Source organism: Amblyomma americanum, chromosome 10 (assembly GCF_052857255.1).
Source record: "Amblyomma americanum isolate KBUSLIRL-KWMA chromosome 10, ASM5285725v1, whole genome shotgun sequence".
Classification (NCBI taxonomy): domain Eukaryota; kingdom Metazoa; phylum Arthropoda; class Arachnida; order Ixodida; family Ixodidae; genus Amblyomma; species Amblyomma americanum.
Window position 1 is genome coordinate 141,049,854 of NC_135506.1, and position 22,082 is coordinate 141,071,935.

A 22,082-nucleotide genomic window follows, 5' to 3' on the forward strand; every position below is an offset into this window, starting at 1 on the left:
ATACCTCCTCCTGCCGAGTAAGACAACGGGGGAGAGGGTGCGAACACGCAGGAATTAGAGCGCGTGTTCGCTGGCGCAGAACTTCGGAATCGGAAACATGGCACAGGAGCGGATCTGGGGGAAGAGGGGAGGTGGCGGATCGTCTAATGTATGAAGATGAGTCATAGCATCCGCTTGAATGTTATGTGGATCCTGGGCATGGCCGCGAATCCAGTGTATGCGCACAGGACATGGATACTTTGCGCAGAGCACATGAATAGATTGTGAAATCTGGAACGTTCGTCGAACAGCCTTAAGCTGTTTAAGGGCGGCGCGGGAGTCGGTGTAAATATGAACTGTATTGAATGTTGGAACGAGCGGAAGGGAAGCAATGGCATTATAAATGGCTTGAAGTTTCAATGCCAGGGGAGTGCACGTATCCGCAGTATACGTCGCGCGAGAGTTGAGATGCGGATGAGATGGACTATACACAGCGGTAACACCCCTCTCTGCAGAATGTGATGCATCCGTGTATAATATGCACCCTTCAGGCAGATACGCTGCTGATACCGACGGGGAAACAGTGGGGCGATTGTCAGTGAGCTGGCAATAGGACCACGGTGGAAGTGATTTTAAATGATGAAGTTTGAGAGACTGTTTTCGAGCTCTATTTGCCACCCGTTGGTCGATGATTTCACTGAGTGTATTAAGTTGGGCCAACTCCTGTAGCACAGGTATGGGTGTTAAACGGGGCAGATATGCTATGACGCGCACAGCCTCACGATTGATAGCTTCTAGGGAGTACCACTGTCTGCGGGTGAGACGTTGAAATTGTGCCTGATATACTATCCGTGGCTGAAGGATAGAGCGCACAAGCTGGCGGGCCGTATGAGCACGTGCGCCACCAGAGCGCATAGCTATGCGACGAATCAGACCTAGAGTAGCGTGAGCCGATTTACGGGTGGCTGTCAGCCACGGGGTGCCATTCCCAGATGTATTGAGGAGAAGACCAAGAATACGAACAGTTTCTACCTGAGGAATCAGGAAATTATGTACCGTAAAATTTAAATGGGGAGCTTTCCGTAGGGCGGCTTTATTTCCAATTCGAATGAAACATGATATGGTTGGAGAGAGTGTTAGACCCAGAGCTGGGAGCCGAGATGTCAGTACATCCAGCGCGTGTTGAAGGACCGACTGATGAATAGACGCATCTGGATGACAGCACCACAAGGTGATATCATCGGCATATGCAAGCACGCGGATGGAAGGGATGGTCTCTAGGGCTCGAACAAGAGGAATTAAATCCACATTAAATAATGTGGGGGCGAGAACGCAGCCCTGCGGCACTCCTCTTTTGGAAGTGAAATTACCAAAAGGCTTTCCGTGGACACGCACGCTGAAGGTTCGATTTGCTAAAAAGGCGTGAATGGAGAGGTGGAACCGGTGAGGGAGACCAAGACTTTGAAGGGAGGCAAGAATGGCAGAGTGAAGGATGTTATCATATGCCTTTGTTATGTCTGTAGCGATTACGGTTCGTACAAAGTGACTCTGCGGACAGTGGTCAAGCACGTCAGCAGCCAAAGTAGCAAGGCCGTCCTCCGTTCCAATTTGTGGGCGGAAACCAATTTGGGAATCTGGGTAACAATCATGGGATTCCGGCCACCACGACAAGCGTGCGGCTAGAATGTTTTCATAAAGCTTGCAGATGGTAGGCGTAAGGGAAATTGGACGAAGGGCCGAGAGAGATACTGGAGGCTGACCTGGCTTGGGTATTGGAACCACGATAGAATGCTTCCAGTCTCCCGGCATGACGCCAGAAAGCCACACTTCGTTAAAAGTATCAAGTAGGGTTTGCAAAGCCCTCCCTTCCAAGTAACGGAATAAGGAGTTAGGTATGCCGTCGTGCCCGGGAGTAGAAGTAGTTTTTAAACGTTCAATGGAGGCCAGCAGCTCTGCCATGGTGAGGTCAGAAGTAATCCCATCGGGGGGCTCTGTTACCGATAAGTTAGGTGGAGACGTAGCGGTGCAGTCATGGTTTGGAAAAAATTGACGGGCCGCTTGTTGTGCAAATGTGTCCTCATCCACATTTAGCGCAAGGCGAATGCTCTCTGTGTAATCTGCAACCTGAGAAGGGCGCTCCATGGCGTGAAACACTCTCTAAAGATGTCGATTGCCCTGCGTAGAGGACAGGCGGGCACACCATGCAGCCCAGCGTTGCCTGCCTAGCCGCTTTGCATAGCGCCGCGCCCGTGCGGTAGCGCGGTGAAGAGTAGGAAGAGCCGAAGGGTCATCGGGGTGACGAAGCGTAAAGATCCGCCTGGCGACGAAGAGTCCACAGATTCAAGAGATGTATGTCCGGGTTTGGGTCGTCTTCATTTACAGTAGTGGTAATAGTGTGAGTAGCGAGAACAGCAGATAGAGTAGACAATGCTGAAGAGGGGTTGAATGTAGATAAATGATTGTCTGCGCGTACAGAGTCCCATAATGTTATCCGTACAGTGCGGCGTATTTTCCGCAGACGCGTAGGCGTGAGGGAGATAAAAATAGGGCTGTGATCGCTACCCCAAGTATCAGAATCAACAGCCCAACGAAGGTTACCGGGGCCTAACCACCAAGTCAAATCAGGTTAATACTGGCCACCTCGTGGGCGGGTAGAAGTAATCGGGTGGTTTAAAAGTTGAAAGGAATGATCCGGAAAGCTCCCTTGGATGTGTGCACCTCTTGAGGAATCCGATGGGTAACCCCACGCAGTGCGTGCGCCGTTGAAGTCACCACCAACTAGAATAGGGATACCCGAGTTGGTAGAACGTAGAAAACGAACCCATCCCAGATTGGGAGATGGGGAGCCAGGACGACTATAAAAAGAAACTATAATAAGGGGTGTGCGTGCAGGTTTTACGAGAAGGGCGACAACCCCTTGACGTGTGTTGCACCACCGTGAAAGGTCGAGCGGTGTGTGCGGAACTGAACTGTGAATATAAATTCCAGATTTACCTGGGCTGAGGGAGGAGCCGGTGCAACGGCGATCAGGGATAGAGGGTGAATGGTATGCGCAGAAACTTGAAAGGCGTGGGAGTCAATTATGCTCTTGCAGTAGGAACGCCCATGCCCTCAGCTTTCCGTCGCGAAGGCGGATGTTCACTTCAGAGGCCTTATTAGCGAATCCTCGACAGTTCCACTGCAGCACCACCGATGATGATGCGCTATCCATGACCGAGGCCGAAGAGCTTCCACGATGAGGGATGTCACCTGCTTCATCAGCGTTAATATCTTATCCACTGTCGAGGTAGTCACGGCTAACAGGTGGTCGGCACCTGATTGTGGGCTAGTGATTACCCTAGGTGATTCCTCTGATGATTGCTCCCGAGATATTAGAATTCTTCGAGAGGATTGAGAACGACGCTGTTCCCGGCGCTGGGTGAGTTCGTCTAGTCGGCGGCGAGCCTCTGCGATTGCATTGTCTAAAGCTGTGTCTTCGTCTGTTAATATCTTATCCACTGTCGAGGTAGTCACGGCTAACAGGTGGTCGGCACCTGATTGTGGGCTAGTGATTACCCTAGGTGATTCCTCTGATGATTGCTCCCGAGATATTAGAATTCTTCGAGAGGATTGAGAACGACGCTGTTCCCGGCGCTGGGTGAGTTCGTCTAGTCGGCGGCGAGCCTCTGCGATTGCATTGTCTAAAGCTGTGTCTTCGTCTGTGGTATCCACATGTGATGGATGCACTGGACGTTTTGGCGTACCATTTGATCCGGGAATGTGAGCCGCTTGTGCATATGTACGCTGGTGAGGAGACGTATGGTGAGCAGCGGGCTCAGATAAAGGAAGTTCAGGGAAGTCGTTGTCGTCACATGCGAGAGCTGCAAAGCGATTACTTGTAGGAACATTCATTTTTGCAGGCGACCTGTGAAACTTCTTCGCTTGCTTCTTCTTTGGACAAGTGGGGGAGCGAATGTCATGGTCCGGCGATTTGCACAGGGCACAATGATCTGTTGGTTCATTCATGTCGGCCACAGCTGCTGGATTAGGGCAGGTACTTTGCATATGTCCTTCTTTGTGGCAGTGATAACAAAAAATACGACGAGGTCGGAAGGGCTGTGGTTTGACGATCGCACCGTAGTAGGTAAGGTACTTCGGGAGAGTCGACGGGCCTTGCAGGATGAGCAGGTATGAGCCCCGGTGACCCATAGACCGTGCTTGCAGTACAAAATGAGCTGAGCAGCGAATATTTGCGCGCACCTCCTCGGGAGGGTTCGTGCTGTCGACATGATAAACCATGCAGCGGAGCGTGTCAGGACCAGATGCAAAATATATTTGCACCGGGACATGCTTGCTGTCATCCAGGGGGGTCCGCGTAACTGCGCAAAGTTTCTGGGCGTCCATCAAGGATGACAAGTTTACCGTGATGGTGTTCGATGGGCGATGGACGACAAACCCGCAGTAGTTCGATGAGCCAAGAGCGTGGTCAATTGTGGCTTGAACATTCCGGGCAGGGATGGAAGTCATATCAAAGCGCAATGTATGTTTGGTGGTAACGCGGAACGAGTTCGCAGCAGGCGTAAGAGAGCCTTGACTCACGGGAGGCATTTGTGGAGGAGGCTCAGACGCTGGTGACGACCCTTGGTGGGGATGCTGAACTGGCGCGACGGGCACAGTTTCTTGAGGGAGTGCCACGGGCACGGAGGCGGTAGAGCAGTCCATGTCACAGGCCAAAGTCGTAGCATCGGAAGATGGCGTAGGCTGGAGGCCCAGAGGCGCTGACGATTGCGTGGACGTGGAGGCTGCGTCAGGTGGCAACACAGCGGGCATCCGCGTAGCTGTCGTCGGCAACGCAGAATCCATGCAGACGCGTAGCGCGGCCTCGCTCGGCAGCGCCGAGCTAAGCCTAGCTTGCCCCTGAGGGTTCCGGTTTGGTTTTCTCACTTGAGAATGCGCCCACCGTGCCGGGAATTTCTCCGCAGGGGCGTCGTCAGCATTCGGTCTCACGGAGGGCACTGTCCGACCCACGCCACACGCGAGAAGACAACGAAAAGCGAAAACACAGACCTAGAAGCAGACAAGTAGCCACCCACTAGGTCTTCGTCTTCTTCACAAGGACCTCACTGACATAGCGGAGTACCTCGTAGGGGCCAAAATATCGGCGTAGAAGCTTTTCGGAGCGCCCACGCATGCGTATTGGGCTCCAAACCCAGACTTGTTCGCCGGGCTGGTAACTAACAGCTCGGTGGCGGAGGTTATAGCGGCGAGCGTCGAGGGCTTGCTTGTTCCGGATGTGCTGTCGGGCGAGTTGGCGGGCGGCCTCGGCGTGACGAACGAATTGGGCAGCACCCATAACAGATGAGGTACTACTAGTCGGGAGCAACATGGCGTCCAGCATGGTTGTGGCTTCGCGACCATGCACCAAACGAAATGGAGTGAAGCGTGCCGTTTCTTGCAGAGCAGTGTTATAGGCAAATGTGACGTAAGGGAGTATGGCGTCCCATTTGCGGTGGTCTGCGTCAACATACACGGAAATCATGTCGGCGATCGGCTTGTTGAGCCGTTCGGTGAGGCCGTTCGTTTGAGGGTTGTAAGCGAGGCCGAGGTTGCTGGCGTCTGTGTGCAGTTCAGTGGCGGCTGACTCATCGAAGTGTCCAAGGATGGGCGTACTTTGGAGACGAGTTCGCAGGTCTTCAAAAGCCTTCTGTTGTTTCAGGCCCCAGAAGAACGGTTCGGAATCTTTCGTGAGGCGGGTGAGGGGCTCAGCAATCTGGGAGAAGTTCTGCACAAAACGCCGATAATAGGCGCAGAGACCCAGAAAGCGGCGCACGCTTCGCTTATCGGTGGGCACAGGAAAAGCAGCCACAGCGGCTGTCTTATCGTGGTCAGGGCTAACCCCTTTAGCACTCACGATGTGGCCCAAAAACTTCAACTCTTCGAAAGCGAAGTGGCACTTGTCGGGCTTCAGGGAAAGTCCGGCCGACCGAATTGCTTCGAACACAGTGTGCAGGCATCTCAGGTGCTCTTCAAACGTATCAGGGAAGATGACAACGCAATAACTGTTCTGCCAGGCAAACACTGAGGTTCACAGCCAAAATTGGTTACCAAGATCTCAGTTCGGCCATTGTTCAGCTCGACAATTCCGCGAGCAACACAGACTTGCCGACCAAGGAGCAGCGACATGTTGGTTTCAGCGATGCCACGAGTACCAGTGATGTTGTCGCAGTCTACGGTAACAAACATGCTAGCTCTTGACGGGATTACTACATGGTCGTCAAAGACGCCTAACTTAGTCCCGCGTGGCTCAGGATCGCCGCCAACAGGGGGTTGAGTGGAAAATGACACGACCAGCTCCTGAAGGTTGATGACAGCACCGTACTTCCGAAGGAAATCCAAACCAAGTATCAGGTCTTTGGAGCACTCCGGTAGCACGGCAAAGCAACCAGGGAAAGTTGCACCGCGGATCTGGATTCGTGACTTGCAGACGCCAATTGGCGTAACCACATGACCGCCGGCGGTGCGGATCTGGGGTCTAGACAAAGGGGTCAGCACCTTTCTGAGGGCCGTAGCTAGCCGACTGCTCATTAAAGAAAAGTCAGCGCCGGTGTCCACAAGTGCGGTCGCATCACGATTATCAGCGATTACTGGGATTTCAGCAGACACCAGTCGGTCGCAGCACGTCGTTGTCGTTGAGGTCTTCGGGTGAGGTCGTCGTCGGTCGGATCGTAGCCGCGGATCGTCGGGTGGAGGCTCTTGACTTGATCCAATAGCGGCGGCCCTACCCCCCGGGGGACGCCGTCTTCAGTTTTCCCGATGTGGGGACGCGCCTCTGAACAGGCTAGAGAAAGACGGGCGGCTTGGCGAAGAAAACCGCCTTGGGGATGGCGAACGGGACTGGCGTCGCCGCGAGGTCGTTGGCTGCACGTTATCGGACAGATACTGCTTGATGTCCCGCGGCCGTTCTCCGTAGCGTGGTCGAGGTGCGTCAGGTGAAAACCCCATTAAGCCCATTCTGCGGTAGGGGCAGTGGCGGAGGATGTGGCCGGGCTCCCCACAGTGGTAGCAGAGCGGCCTATTGTTTGGCGTACGCCAAACGCGCGTTTGCTCATGGTGGACAGGGGCTCCTGTGGTACGACGGGTACAGCTGCAGTTGGGTACCGCAGTGAAGGCACAGGAGTGACGGGAGAAAATGCTTGACTCACTGGCCCAGGATGACTTTGTAGTGCTTGACTGTACGTCATCACATAGGGCGCTGGCTGCGGAGCTGGTGGCGACTGAACAGCTCGCCGGACTTCATCTCGGACCACGTCCGGTATGGCAGCGACGCTTGCCTGTGGAGCTTCGAAGCGAAGTTTCTCGAGTTCTTCGCGCACCAGGCTCCTCACAAGCTCTCGAAGCTCCTCAGTGGGTAACGACTTGGGCGTGCAGTGGTGAGCAGCTGCTACACTAGCCTGACGGCCGTAGTGCGCGCACCGTTCATGCAGAGACCGCTCCATGCTTGTTGCCTCCTTGGCAAAGTCGGCCACCGTTCTTGGCGGGTCACGTACCAGTCCGGCAAACAATTGCTATTTGATGCCGCGCATTAGGTGGCGTACCTTCTTGTCCTCGGGCATAGCAGGGTCGGCGCGATTGAAGAGTCGCGTCATGTCCTCGATGAACATGGCGACGCTCTCGTTCGGCTGCTGCGACCTCGATTGCAAGGCGATTTCAGCCTTCTCCTTTCGTTCGCTGGTGTTGAACGTGGCTAAGAGCTCTCGGCGAAAGATCTCCCAGTTAGTGAAGGAAGCTTCGTGGTTCTCATACCACGTCTTGGCCGAGTCCTATAGTGCGAAGTACACGTTCCGCAATTTGCGCTCGCCGTCCCACTCGTTGAAGCCCGCCACACGGTCAAAGCTGGCCAACCAGTCTTCGACGTCCTCAAACCTCTCACCGTGGAATGATGGGGGCGACCGAGGTGTGTGAAGGACAAACGGCGGGGCATTCCCGGACTGCTGAATTGTCTGGCTAGCCGTAGCGGACGTCATGGCCCTTGCTGGTCTTGCGAGTTGGCCTAACTCTGGTTGTAGGCCTCGCAGGCGGCGGCTCGCCTTGTGGACTGGTGTTGTAGCCACGCGTTGAGAACTGACGTCAAGAGTGTCCTCGAGGTCAGCGTACATGGATCGTTACCCGGCTCCTCCACCAAATGTCACCTATAAACGGTCAAAGCACTCAAAGCCAGGTTTAATTAGACGTGCTACGCGTCCAAGACAGCAGGGAGCTCGTGCGAGGAAGACGAAAACCTCTAGCCCCTCGAGAGCGCAAGGCATGGCAAGTCCCATCTAAAACAGTTCGGCCGCGGCATGGCGCCACTGGATTGATTGGGACTGTGGCAATATGCATACACGAAAGGCGCAATTTTTCTGTGCGAAAAATAAAAAAACGTCCATACTCATGTCCTGGGAAAATACTCAGCCGTACATACCTCGGACGTACGCTTCGTCTCTCATGCGGATATACAAAACCGGACACTGTTCGTACGTCCGATGAACGTACAGATAAGTATATCCGAAACCGGATTCTGTTCGTACGTCCGATGGACGCCCAATCACGTCACAGGACGTTCGGATCTAGTTCGGACGTCCGACGGATATCTGTGGTTCCTTGGGTATTTTATGGGGTTCCACGAGGAAACCACCACGACTCACAATACCTCATGCACGATACGAGAAAGGGAGGCAGCCTTGTCCAACAGTACTAGAACAAGTTCTAGTAACGTTGGCCAGCCACGCCCTGAACGACAAGCGCATTCGACGGGAACGCGAAGCAGCGCGAGCTAATGCCGTCCTGATGCCGACCATTGGGATATTTAAGAGAACAGAAAACGGGACGACGTGCTGTGGATTAATGTTTAAGAAGCGCGAAAAACATGATAAAAACGGAGAAACTTGTTGCGACTGAAGGAACAATGAAAAGGAAAGTGCATGGGCCTGCTCACTGGCTCAAGCTGAGCCACAATCGCTGCCACGTGCAGACATTAGGAGAGTTAAAAGCGATGTCAGAAAATAATGAAAGACAAGACGCGCGTCCGAAACGACGACGACGGCTTAGCGACAGATGCACCCGATGAGAAGGAGCCCTCAACATATTGGTGAAAGCTCCTAGTTCTAAAAAATTTCATTTCCATATCTACACATGGCAACGTTACCGGATATATTGATATTCACAACTGGAGCCTGTTAAAGAGGTACTACAAGCATCTTTGAGCAACTAACAGGAATTGCTTGTTAGCGATTTAAGACGGGATAGCATACCTACTCACAGAAGAGTGAAAGAGTCATAATCTGACACTAAGGCTCTCTCTGCTTCCTCTTTCGTTACAGGCGGGACGATGCATTGCTGTGCGCTAATGTCTCTCTCGTTAACGCTCTGATTAGATTCAGTACTATACAGATTTGTGTAGAACTTTTCGGCTACTTTACGTATCTTATCCATACTGCTAATGGCGTTGCCCCGCGTACGTCGGGATTTTACCTCGCCTAGTTCCTCCTTCATTGCATTTAGGCTCCCTTCGTTCTTTAAAGTAGGCTCGATTCTCTGCATATTACCCTTCCTTATGACGACTAACTTGCGCTTATTTATCAATATCGATAGCTCTGCCATTTCTATTCTGTCTGTATGGTTCACTGCCTTGACGTTTTGGCGTTTCTTAATCAGATATTTCGTCTTCTGAGATAGCTTGCCGGTATCCTGTCGAAACATCCTACCGCTATGTACTTCTACGTCTCACTCCGTAATGATAGTTGTGAGATTATCGTTCATCCGATCCCTCTTCAAATCTACGCTAATTGGAGACCTTATCATCTTTTGGTCGCTACAACGCACCTTTCAGAGGGCCTCCACATGCTGTTCATAGTACCAAGTCCATTTCATTTTTAGTCTCACCATTGGGGCTCTTCAAGGTCCATTTCCTGTTCCCTCGTTTGCGGAATAAGGTATTCATGATCCGTAAATTATTACTATCTGCGAGCTCTACTTATAACTCTCGCCTGCTATTCCTAGAACATATGCCATAGTCGCCAACTGCCTGGTCTACAGCCTGCTGCTTGCCTACATTCGCATTGAAGTCGCGAATCAGTACAGTGTGCTGTGATTTTACTTTAACTGCCAATCCAACGTGTACATAGAAGCTTTCAACGATATGGTCATCATGATTGTATGGCCTCCAATTGAGCCTAATTGCAATAGCTGTCAGCCTCTCGTTAATACTAGAAAAATTATTTCATGTTGCCTGCTATATCCTGACTGATGAAGAATCCCACACCTAATTCTCGTCTTTCGGCTAATCCACGTCCTTGCCCCATAGTACTGTATACGCCTCTTCTAGCTGTCCTCACTAAGCTCTATGAATCCGATTTGATACCCGCAAGCTCCTCGAACAGCACTGCTAGGATAGCCTCATTAGATAAGGTTCTAGCATTAAACGTTACCACGTTCAGTTTCCAATGGTGGCCTGTCAGAGTTTCTTAGCACCCTCTGGCTTGAACCAAATAAGAACACTGGAGTCTGTGTGTACGTGAAACAAGGTATCACCACTATCGGACATCTCTCTTCGATCGCCGTAAATAATGGTGAAGCCTGCTGTGTTCGGCTTCTGAAAAGTGGCATTATCATCCAAGGAGTTCACGTGGCACCGGGAACACCTGTCAAGCATACGATTGATGTGGTTGCCACGTATATACCAGCCTACGGCACGGTTTCTCAGTTGTGTGTGACTTTGGGTGATTTCAACAGGACTCTTAGTGTTTGAAAGAAAAGTTTGACTTCAATTTTGCTTCGGACCCTCACGTCCAGACTACACAGTGGGGAACTACTCTAGTGTTTGTATACTAAAGAGGCTCTAACAAATTGGAAAACTTTATCGACAAAATTGAGACCGCTGCATGCTACTTCACAGATCATCGGACAGTCTTCGTCTCTGCCAAGAAAAATGAATAAAAGATGTGTGTATCCAATGTATCTTTTTGCTAAACGTATAGTGACCACAATAAGCTCAGCCACGGAAACTTACCTCTCGCTATGTATATCCTGGCATAGCCGAGCTAAGCCACTGCCAATTTTTTCCCCTAGGCAGTATGTGTGCTTTCAGTCGAGAATGCCGGGATGTCGCTACGTGGCCGCTGAGTGAAGTCTCTCCCGGCTCCAGCGAGCGGAGCCCCCCCGCCCGTCCCTCGCTCTGAGGGGTGGTACGGAAAATTTGCATTGGCGGAGGCAGAGAATAGTGACTCTATGGACCTCCTTCACCTTGCGACGTCACGAAGATGCGGTGGCGCTGATGTTAGCAGCGACTTTCGCATGGTAGGCAAAACAGGTTCCGCTTGCCCGTGCCTACCGCAGCTGCCGCAGCTACCGGCGGCTGCTTCAAGCCTGTGCACTGCAGAAGCAGCATGTATTGACCAGCTGCGTCACTGCTGGATCCGCGCAGTAGCATAAAAATATTAAATTAGCCTCGATAGGTTTCTCGCGCATAAATGCCGCATTCGGAAACTGGCTAACAGACATTGGGCCAGGGTAGTAAAGCGCGAAGTCTGGGAGTCGATAGGCCCTGCCACTCAATGCACTTAATAGCATGCAAGTTACTGCGTTCATTCACCTGAACTTCAGGATAGTAGGCTGATAATTGCTCAAGGAAAAAAAAAGACATATGCAGCTGCACACGTACTTATCACCTTGAGCCGGAGTGCACGGGGCGCCGACAGGTTCACTCACCCCCAAGGAATGCGTTTTTTTGTTAATAGCACCCCATGTTTTAATGGCGCGTTTTATGACATTTAATATTTACTTGAAACTGTTTCTTGATATGACGACGTAATTATATCATTCGAGTAGAAAGAAGTCTGGTAAGTTGTGTCAATCTTGCGCGGTCGCGTTGGTGTGCTTAGAATAGCGTACCTTAAGTGTGCTAAATGCCATATGCTTTTTCATTGCATCATGCATGTGTCATGTTTCATGAGGTAGTACATGATCGCGAAGTTTGTTTGGAAAGAAGCAGCCGCAGGCGTGCTACTAACAGACACGTGGCAAGATTGAGAGCGGACGTGACAATGAAAAGTGTTTTCGTTATTCATGCATGCGATATGTAACCAAACTTGGTGCAAATATGAAATTCCTACGCTAGTTTCAGTAATTCCTTTTATTTATAGCTATACCTGGTGCAGTTCTGGGTAATTATAATTAACACCGTCGTCAAGTCCCCCCAAGGTCTCAAATAATTCAGTAGATAGTGCGGCAGTTTTTTTATGCCAGCATGTACATAAAGCCCTGTTCTGTACGATGACGCGATTAGTTCTTTTTCTATATGACAGTACTTATGCATGCATAGTTACATGAAAGCGTTTCTTACAAGAAATAACTAACACAGTACTGCACGTGTAGGGAAAAAAATCGAGATTTATTACGCTCCTCAACGTCTCAGGAATAGTTTGCGACAAATTGAATCATTTGATTTTCATGCCAATTACGAAGGTGAGTGATCCAGTCGCAGAAAATGTGAGAGGTCAGAAAACGAACCTTAAAGTTTATTCCCTCGTTTATGGCATCTTCGCTTTCGCTTTGGTCAAAGAAATGCGGCACTGAAATCAAATAAATTACCTCACAATTTTGGACGACCACACTTCTAAAAAGCGTAATTTATAAATTTGTACTCAATATTTTGTTATAATTTTTCGTCACGAAACTAGACTTCAGGGCTAGGAAAGAAATATTTCTAGAAATAAAAAATTTTCGCCAAATCGACCAGCTTAACAAGAGGACAAGTCGGCTTGGCTGGTGCGTGGTCATGCGGCTAAAAACAGCGCTATAAGCGAGACAGGAGATCAGAGACACGACGCTGTCCCCAGTTTTCGCACAGCGCGACACGCATGCCAACAGATGATGAGCGCACGTCTGCTCCGACGAAACAACGCCAGCACTTTCCCTCACTATTGTCCCGAAGTAAAATCATTCCGGCTAGTGCAGAGTGTCAAAACTTGTTTTATTCAATGCCTAGCGCATGAATAAACGGCAGGAACGCTTTCTACATGTTTACTACTAACCATATATACAATACAGTGGCAAACTATTTCTCTTTATAGGCCGCACGTGGCCAACGCGAGCTCGTGTACTTCAACGAATTACCAAGTTGGAAGCATCGACCATTGCTATGATTCGCAGAAACTGGAAACGCGCCTACAAGCCTTGAAAACCCGCGCTCAACACGTATCCGCGACGCCACTCCCCGACCTTTTGCCTACCACGAGCTCGCTAGCGACTGCAGCGCCACCTCGTTTGTTTACAAACATGCAGGAGGTCCATAGCAGAGGTGCGGGTACAGCGACCTCCTCAAGAGAGCGGCTTTGTTGTCAACTCTTTGTTGCCAATTGTTTCCGACGTTTTTTTTTTCTTGAAGTATTTCTTGGAAGCAAAATCATTCGGAGGGAGCCAAGCAGAAATAATGGAGCAATGCCTTTTGCTGCCTTGTGCGCCGCAGGGCCCGCTGAGCGAACTAAACCTGGAGCAGCCGTTGTTCCTTGGCGGGCTGCCGCCAGAGGCCGCGATGAGCGCCGACGCGGGACCCCGCTCGCCTGGCCTGGACGGGGCGCTGCAGCGTCTGGTGCTCAACGGAGACGCCTGGACCGACCTGGTGGGTCGCGCGGCCGCCTCGGAGCGCGTCTCCGAGCACCGAGGGCCGCCGTGCTTGGGTGGAGGGGCCGCGGGGGGCCCCTGCCTCAACGGCGGCATCTGCCTGCCGCAGCTGGCCGCGCATTCGTGCCTCTGCCCCGCTCGCTTCGGCGGACCCCTGTGCGAGCTCGCCTTCGACGAGGCCCAGAGGAGGCCCGTCGCCTTCCGGGGAACATCCTTCCTCCACTTCAGGCACGGCGCCAGGTGCGTGTTTCCAAGGGCCTTGCTGAGTCCATATGATACGCTTTTCATATGCCAGGGCCCGCTCACACTAAGCAAATAATGCACGCTCAGTCTATTCTTATTCGCAGTCTAAACTCTCTAGAAAAACATACAATTATCGGGGATAAACAGACGCTGTTTGCGGCATACGGTCTAGCCCACTTTTAATGACCTCATATATAATGAACGCTCGCTTATTACGAACTTGGGAGGTGCTACCTTCAAAATATGTATTCGGGCAATGACAACGCATTTTATATACAACCAACACCTTTACCCACATCACTCGGTCATAGAGAACGTGTAGACACCAAAAACTTGATCACTGACGAAAAGCTCGCGCTTCCTGGATGCACCGAGACCGTATTGTGTCTCTCATCCTCCGTGACAGCGCCCTGTAAAGAGCGTGGTGAACAATAAAAGCAATCAGAAAGACATACGCATTCAAACTGTAGGCAACCGCCAGCTGAGCCCGCGGCAATGGCCTACAATGTTCATCATTCCTTGCATGTGTGCCGATTGGGCAAAGCGTCTAACACAGCAGAAGCGCGGTGGGCGCGAGACGGACTGCGTCGAAAGCGCAGCGATTTGAGCAGCTTGAATGCCTTGCTGGCGTCGCTGATCAAGTGGTATGCGTCGTCTACCTACTCAGCTATCCCGATGTAGTGCTCCTACCACATGCACACAGCGCAGAGCCAGCAGACAGCGGAGCTGATACGTTCTGTGTGCACGTGCATTGAACTAACTTCGTCACTACATGGGCCCCGAATGACACAAGACGTTCTCGAAAGCACATCAAGTTGGGCTAGTTGGTTTTTCATTGAAGGGAATTTAGCGCAGAAACGGTACACGACAAGCAAAAGCAAACAGGAGCGTTACTAACAACTGCAGCTTTACTACAGAGAAGGCAATAAATTAATAAGAAAAGATGCAAAGGCAAAAAAACACAGAAGAAATATCAGCTACCGCAGGTAATAGGTGAACGCTCTTCTAGCTGTCTAGGGGCGAGATTTTGTTGCTAGCAATCTAACTGAAGGTGCGCTGACGCAGTCTGCACCATTTTTGGTAATTGTGAATGCTTCGGTGACTCCGCTCGTCAGCTGATCGCGATGAGTCATAAGAATCTTGCATCATTGCAGGTCTGGCCTACACCTTCTCTTGACCGTCTTGACAATGAAGCTCGAGGTTTTTTTGGAGAGTTTATGCCATCAACGACACGGCGCGCTTCCTTAGGCGATCAGTGGATGAGCGATCACATGTTCTGTGCACATGGGGTTCTTGCTGGTTGTCACCCTGCTCACATTCAGGGCAGTGAGGCGGCAGGTGCTTTTCCGCTCCAATGTTACGACCGTTGTCACATGTTCCCGCATGCCGTCATATGTGCCAAATTTCATTCTCATGCTTACGTTACAGGTGATGTAAAACATCTGTCAACTCGCGTGAATGCTTGCTGGCTAGGCCATTCAGGCTTACCTGTTTACATGAAATGTGCTTTAAGAAGATGAAAATTTGGTTTGGTTGGTGCATGATCTTGTGACGGGAGCAGCGCAGCACGGCACAGAAAGAGAGGCGGGACACGACGCTGAATAACAACCAGATTTTTAATGCGCGTTCGTCGAATATATACATCTCGCTCGTATAAGAACGAAAGGAAAGAAGCATGAAAAACGCGTAAGATGTACATGTGGTGAAATATTAGGACATCGCACGCATATAATCAATTTCTCTGTCACGAAGCGGTATTGAATGTATGCAGACGCATATGTCGCTATTTGATCGAATGTTGAAGGCTTCTTCAATCTCCCTGGTCCGTTGATCAAAATTCGACGGGATGACCATCGTGTTGATAATCTGCGAAGCGCATTCATGCTCTCTGCAATGTTTTGCTAATTCACTGGTGATGGCGCCCTTTAGGGATCTTTTGTGCTCTTGAAGCCATTTATTCAAACAGCGCCCTGTTTGACCAATGTATGTGCGTCCGCATGACAGAGGTATTTTATAAACCCCGCTTTTCACACATTTCACATGTTTTTTTAGGTGTTTCTTCTTGAATTGATTTTTTTCTTTGCTCGCTGTTGACTTTGGCGCACAGGCTTCTTAAATTGTTGGTTGCTGACAGGAGCACTTTTACACCAGCTCTTGCTCTTACCCTTTTGAGACTGTGGGAAACGATATTAATGCAAGGAATGACCGCGTACGGCTTCCTTTATTCTGATGTGGTTGTGACATATTTTCTGCCTCTAGGTACTTGCAGAATCCCTTCTGCGACACTGGATAGCAGCCTCGTCGGGCAACCTGCTGCTTTCAGCCGAAGGTTCTGGGTGTCAAAATTGCCTTGACCCTCATGATGACAGGATCTCGTCAATGCGGCTCTCTTTGCGGTTTTTTTCTACCCCCGCTTGATGATCTTGGAGTGCGCATGTGTGCAGGGGAGCAGTCCCTTCTAGCTTCGTGGTCTGTACCGCCAGCATATGTGAGCGCCTAGAAAGGCTATCGTCGTCAAGAAATCGCATAACGTTGTTTTCTGGGAGTTCACTTGTTATTTCTAGTCCTAGTTCTTCTAGTCCTTAGCAAAAGTAGCAATGAGAGCCGCATTGACGAGATCCTGTCATCATGAAGTTCGAGGAAGTTTTGACGCCCAGAACAGTTGGCTCAAAGCAGCAGTTTACCCGACGAGACTGCTATCCAGTTTCGCAGAAGGGATTATGCAAGCACTTAGAGGCAGAAAATATGTCACAACCACATCACAAGAAAGGAAGCCGTACGCGGTCATTCCTTACATTAACGGCATTTCCCACAGTCTCAAAAAGGTAGGCGCAAGAGCTGGTGTAAAAGAGCTCATGTCAGCACCCAACAAATTAAGAAGCCTCTGCGCCAAAGTCAACAGCGAGCAAAGAAAAATCAATGCAAGAAAAAGCACTGGAAAAAAAACATGTGAAATGTGTGAAAAGCGGGGTTTAGGAAATACCTCTGTCATGCGGATGCATCTACATTGGTCAAACAGGTCACTGTTTGAATGAATGGCTTCGAGAGCACATAATATCCCTAAAGGGCGCAATGAGCACTGAATTAGCAAAACACTGCTGAGAGCATGAATGCGCTCCGCAGCTTATCAACACAATGGTGATCCCGTCGTATTTTAATCAATGGACCAGGGAGATTGAAGAAGCCTTCATCATCGGGCAAAAGAGCGACGTATATGCGTCAGCACACTTTCGATAGCGTTTCGTGACAGCGAAATTGATTATCTGCGTGCGTTGTCCTAATCTTTTACCATGTGTACATCTATGCGTTTGTCATGCTTCTGTCCTTTCCTTATTGCACGAGTGAGCTGTATATATTTGATCGAACGTGGATTAAAAATCTGGTTGTTAGTCAGCGTTGATTCCCGCCTCTCTCTTCTTTGTTTCGTGCTGCGCTGCTCTCGCCACAAGAACATGAAATGTGCTACAAATTTACACACAAAGGAAATATTAATTCAAAATGTCACCCGATCCGGCCCATATAACGGGAGATAGCAGCGATATACAGATGTAATTTCAGTTTATTAGATATGCTCTTTGCACTTAAATGAATACAAACAGGAGACGCATATGTATGCACCATTTAACACACAATGTACGGAGCACTACGACACCAGCAAATAATAATGGCCAAAATTTTCTCCAGCTCTGAGAAATCTGAAAAAATGGAGCAATAAGAACATAATACAGGCTGGAAGTTGATGCACCTTAAGCAAACATTCTAAAGTGTACAAAAGCATATATGCACACGCAAAAGCAAACGCATGTAAAGAGCAAGCTGGGCGCCAAAAGAAAAGACGATTTGGGTGTACGATACAGATACGCGATGTCAGGTAAAAGATATTCTGCAGGGAGAAACCTCCCTCTCGCTTTGCCTCTCGCACGAGCCTCGGAGTAATCTTGAGCGTGTTATCAAAACAGAAAAAAATAATTAATTCTACAAGGCGAAAATAAAAAACGAGCAAAAACCACATACCTTGACGACGTTGCCAACAGAAACCCGGGGATAAAATAAAATGCTGCAACTATATATATGAATTCAACGCAGCTTTCTGTCCTGCGCCTTCTCACGGCACAGCGAACGCTGAAACATTCGCGTTACATCCTCGTTACACCCCTGTTTTTATTTTCTTGTGACTAAGTGTGGAGATAAGACTGCTTGGAGCCGGAAGGAAAGGGGGTACGTCTTGAGGAAGGAGCCCAGGCTCGCCGCACCCATGATACAGCAGAGCACGCGTGCGGCACAATATGGCGTGGGAGGCGAGATCAAGGTGATAAAGGCACAAGTAATCCGGTGGGGGTGGGTTAAGAGTCAGCGACGCGAACACAACACAAACAATACCGCTGCGACAGGACGGCAATGTAGGTAGAGCAGTTTAATCCATCGGCATTCGCAGCATGAGTCTGGCGGGCTTCCGAAGATCTCTCCCGCCTATGACCGCAGTGGATGGCCACGCTGCCACCAACAACACGCCGCAGTCGTCGGAGGCACTGAGGGATGCAGAGTGCGCGCTAGGAGTCGCCCATTACCTTGAAATCCGCTGCCGCGAACGACGCCTGTAAGAGCGCCATTATGGTGTAGGGCCGTGAAGCTGTGCAAGAGACTTGCGATGCGCCGCGCGCCGCTGCACCAGTTCCAAAAGGAATTATGTGGGCACGCCGAGGTGCGCAGGAAAGCTGCCATGAATCCGCAGCTACAAAGTTCACGACAGCCCAGGAATGAGAGCAAGAGCTGCTGCGCGCTGGGGCTTGCGCGCGAGCGGCTAGGGGCTGCGCGAATACGTTTGCGCAAGATTGCTTCCGCCCAGCGAGGAAGCCGGACGAGCGACTGGAGGCCCATTACTGCGCCTCTGCTAGACAGCGGCGCAGCGAGGACTGCTGATAGTTGGAGATGCCTGCAGGGACCGCCGCACCGTGCTGAAGTTGGAAACACTATTGAAGACGGGCATGTTGGTGACCGCCGCTCCCGGCGATGCGATGAAAAGGCAGACCGCCGTCGACTGCCTGCCTGCAGCATGGAGCCGACGGCCCACGAGAGAAATGCGGGGTGAACTGCGCTTTCTTCGGCTGTTCGAACAAAACTGTCTGATCTCTCAAAACGGCGAGTGCAAGCGCAAAACCTTCTCTCCCCGTAGCTTTTGGCGCGAGGTAGAGAGAAAAGGGAGCGAGGAGTCAATTTGTATTTTTTGTTGAAAAGCATTGGTCCCAAAAACGTTCTCTCAGCAACCTTTCTGGGACCAAAATGCTATGATTTGTTTTTGTTTCTGCTTAACACCCTCGAAAAAACGTTTCAGGGACATTAGTTGGCGCACTTCCCTTTTGCTTGTGTTTCTATGTCCTGCTTCTACGGCCTGGAAATGTTCGATAAATGTTGTACTGGGACAGGGACATTCCACCCTTTCTGGGCGCTCCTGGGGAGGTGCGTTGTTTGCTGGGTCACTTTGCCTTCTCTGAAAGGCTGTGCGGGAAGTGATCAGGGAACCCCGGTCCCTTCGGACGTAGAGCCTGAGCATCAAGAAGAGCTCCCACTTCATGACGGCCGGATCTCAGAAGGACATTTCTTATCACAGTCAGCGCAATTCCCCGCTTCACCATGGTTGTAGTGGGCCGAGTGGTAAGACAAGAAGCCTTTCTGGGAACAGGGCGCACACCGCCAACACAGATGATCCTCCTTGCACATCAGAACCAGGAACAAAAACCGAAGCTTGTCGTCTTCAGGAAGCTCATAAGTCGGCTCAAAGGCATTGAGCGTGAGCTCGAAGTCATCTAGGACTAGCCTGGTTTCTGCTGCTGCTGCCCCTTTAGAAGTCCTCCGAATAACCGTCTACATATCGGAAAATGCTTACGATGGGGTGATCCTGGAGGGCATCTTGAAGCCTCCGGTCGAAGTGTGCTAGAACGAGGTCGCTCAGGATTTGTGCCAATTACGAACCAATACAGAGACCCTCTGTTGTCTTCTGGTTCTTTTGGTGTCCCTTTTTCGCGCTAAATTCACTTCAACTTTACCGAAAACACATGTGAACAGATGCATGCGGATTTTCGTCAGTGCTGACGTCGACGTGGTCTAAAGGAGCCGGTGTACGAGAAGTACGAGCACTCCCGGCCGCGAGAAATCTGATTAGTTATATCGCTTCCCTAAAGCAAATTGCTCACAGCAAAGGCCTCGGTGCGAGAATATGATCGCGCTCAAGACGTTGGAAGGTACCTTCATAGGGTGGCCCGCTTTGAATAAATTGGCTCACATAACTAACTCACTTTCCAAACAAATAAAAGCCACTTTTGTCCGACTTATTGCTTTTTGTTTTCAGTAACAAGTGAAGTCTATTTACTACTAACTTTGGACACAACGAACGCCGTGGGCGTAACCGTCAGGTTAGTTTTAAGTAGGCTTGGCCGTACCATTGTTGGCAGAGACCAGATGAAAGGCCAATAATGTTATTACAGTGAATAAATAAATTATAATAGTTGACTTTTTAACGATTACAGATAGGCGCCTCGCTGCAATTATAAAGTCGTAGCTGACCATTTGTTCAAGCCTTATTAGTTCTTAGAATTTGGAAAGCGTGATGACCCTCCCTGCAGTGGCCCAACAAAATTTTAGCCGTTTCTGGCGCAATTTAAAATCTCGCGCCTGCGGTGCAAGCTCTGTGATGCCCATCAAACCACGTCATGCCATGTGGCTTTCTGTGCCCGCCAGCGCCGCGACGCCTAGCGCGCTCCTCAATTCTCCAGCCGAAGCTGAGAACAGATGGTCACTGGGTATTTATGTCACGGGCTGCCGTGGTTTGATGGGCGTCGCTGCAATCGCGCGTCTGCGGTGCGCAATATTCAAATTGGGCGAGAAATGGTCAAGTTTCTTGAGCCACAGCGGCGAGAACAATCACGTTTTCGAAATTTTATTAGGGGCATTCCCTGCAAATGTATTGAAGTTTTGCCTGCTCTGAACCAAAGATGGGAGTCGAGGCCTTGTCAGGCTCTATGCCTTTTGCCTCGTCTCCCATTTTCAACTGAAAGGAAATAAAATGGTCTCAAAAAATCTGATATTCTAAAAATTGATATGGCTTTTAGTATTGGCCAGCTACAATTCTGTATTTGCGACCAGGCGCCTATCTGCAATATTTAAGACGTTCACTCTTAACTAAGTTAGTTAATCAATTTAGTAGTTAACATGATTTTCCTCTTTTCTGGTGTACTCTAACACTGGTGTTATTATGCCGCCAAAATCGTTTAAACAACTGGCATTTTCTGTAACATTTCTGAGTAGCTCCAAGATGATTTCCATATGAAATGCATGCTGTCAGACGAATTTCGTATGAAATTAATATTTTCCTGATGCGCTGCCCGTATAGTGACCTCGTATCATCCGTTTAGTTTTCGAGTGTCCCCTAATGAAAGGAAACACAGTATTATAGTAATCTTCAAACGGAACGCCTTACCGCAGTCCGAGCTCTGATCTCCTCTTGGTGTCATGTTGTCTGGTAGCGCTTCTCCGTAATTGTCAGTACCTGTCTCAGAAAATAAGACCGCAGTAGAGGGCAGCCGCCCCGCTTACCCTGAGATTTTGCGCGCGTCGTGAGAATAATCTGAAACAGGAAAAAAATCGTGCATTTGGCTTAGCATTGTTACTAGAAATGTGCGTCCCAAAGCGAACATCGTTTTAGATGCATACGTGAAAGCCGGCTGCAGCTTAGCGAATCCGCAGGCCTCCCTTTAAACACGTCAGCTGTTCAGCTAAGGATAGAGAACGTTGCAAACCCTGTAAAGCAAAACTGGTAAGTATGTTTCCACAGTGTGTTTTCTGTCAAATCTCACGACGTTTGCTTTCCTTGGGCGCTCAAAAGCGTAGAGCAAAAGTGACGCAGTTTTCCATGCTGTAGTTTAAAATGGCGCCAAAATATTTCTTTTTCTGTTTTGCTACGGACCATGGAGTCTCTGACGAGCATTTCCGGTTTTGTTTGGAGTTCATGCAACGGAGCTGGTGTCGCGGTGTGCCACTGGCTGCAATCGAAGTCCGTCAATGCAGTAGTCATTTTCCTGTGAAAGTCGGCGAGGCTGGCCGCTTTCGACGACCCATTGCCGTGCCGTACATAACCGGGCACAGCAGGATGACTGCAGTTGGACTGGGCGTCGGATCCCGGCGTTTGCTGTTCGCAGCATAGGTGCAAACAGCGATACATTGTCTGA

The 22,082-nt window shown here is 50.1% G+C and overlaps 1 protein-coding gene across 3 annotated transcripts in view; it reads left to right on the top strand.

The window, feature by feature from the left end:
- Window positions 1–22,082, top strand: part of LOC144107834 (agrin-like) — a 516,722-nt gene that overhangs the window by 474,447 nt on the left and 20,193 nt on the right. For all 3 annotated transcript variants that reach the window (XM_077641040.1, XM_077641041.1, XM_077641042.1), the window contains one exon: window positions 13,463–13,857. In XM_077641040.1, coding sequence (XP_077497166.1) covers window positions 13,463–13,857 — 395 coding nt within the window. The remainder of the gene's footprint in view (window positions 1–13,462; window positions 13,858–22,082) is intronic.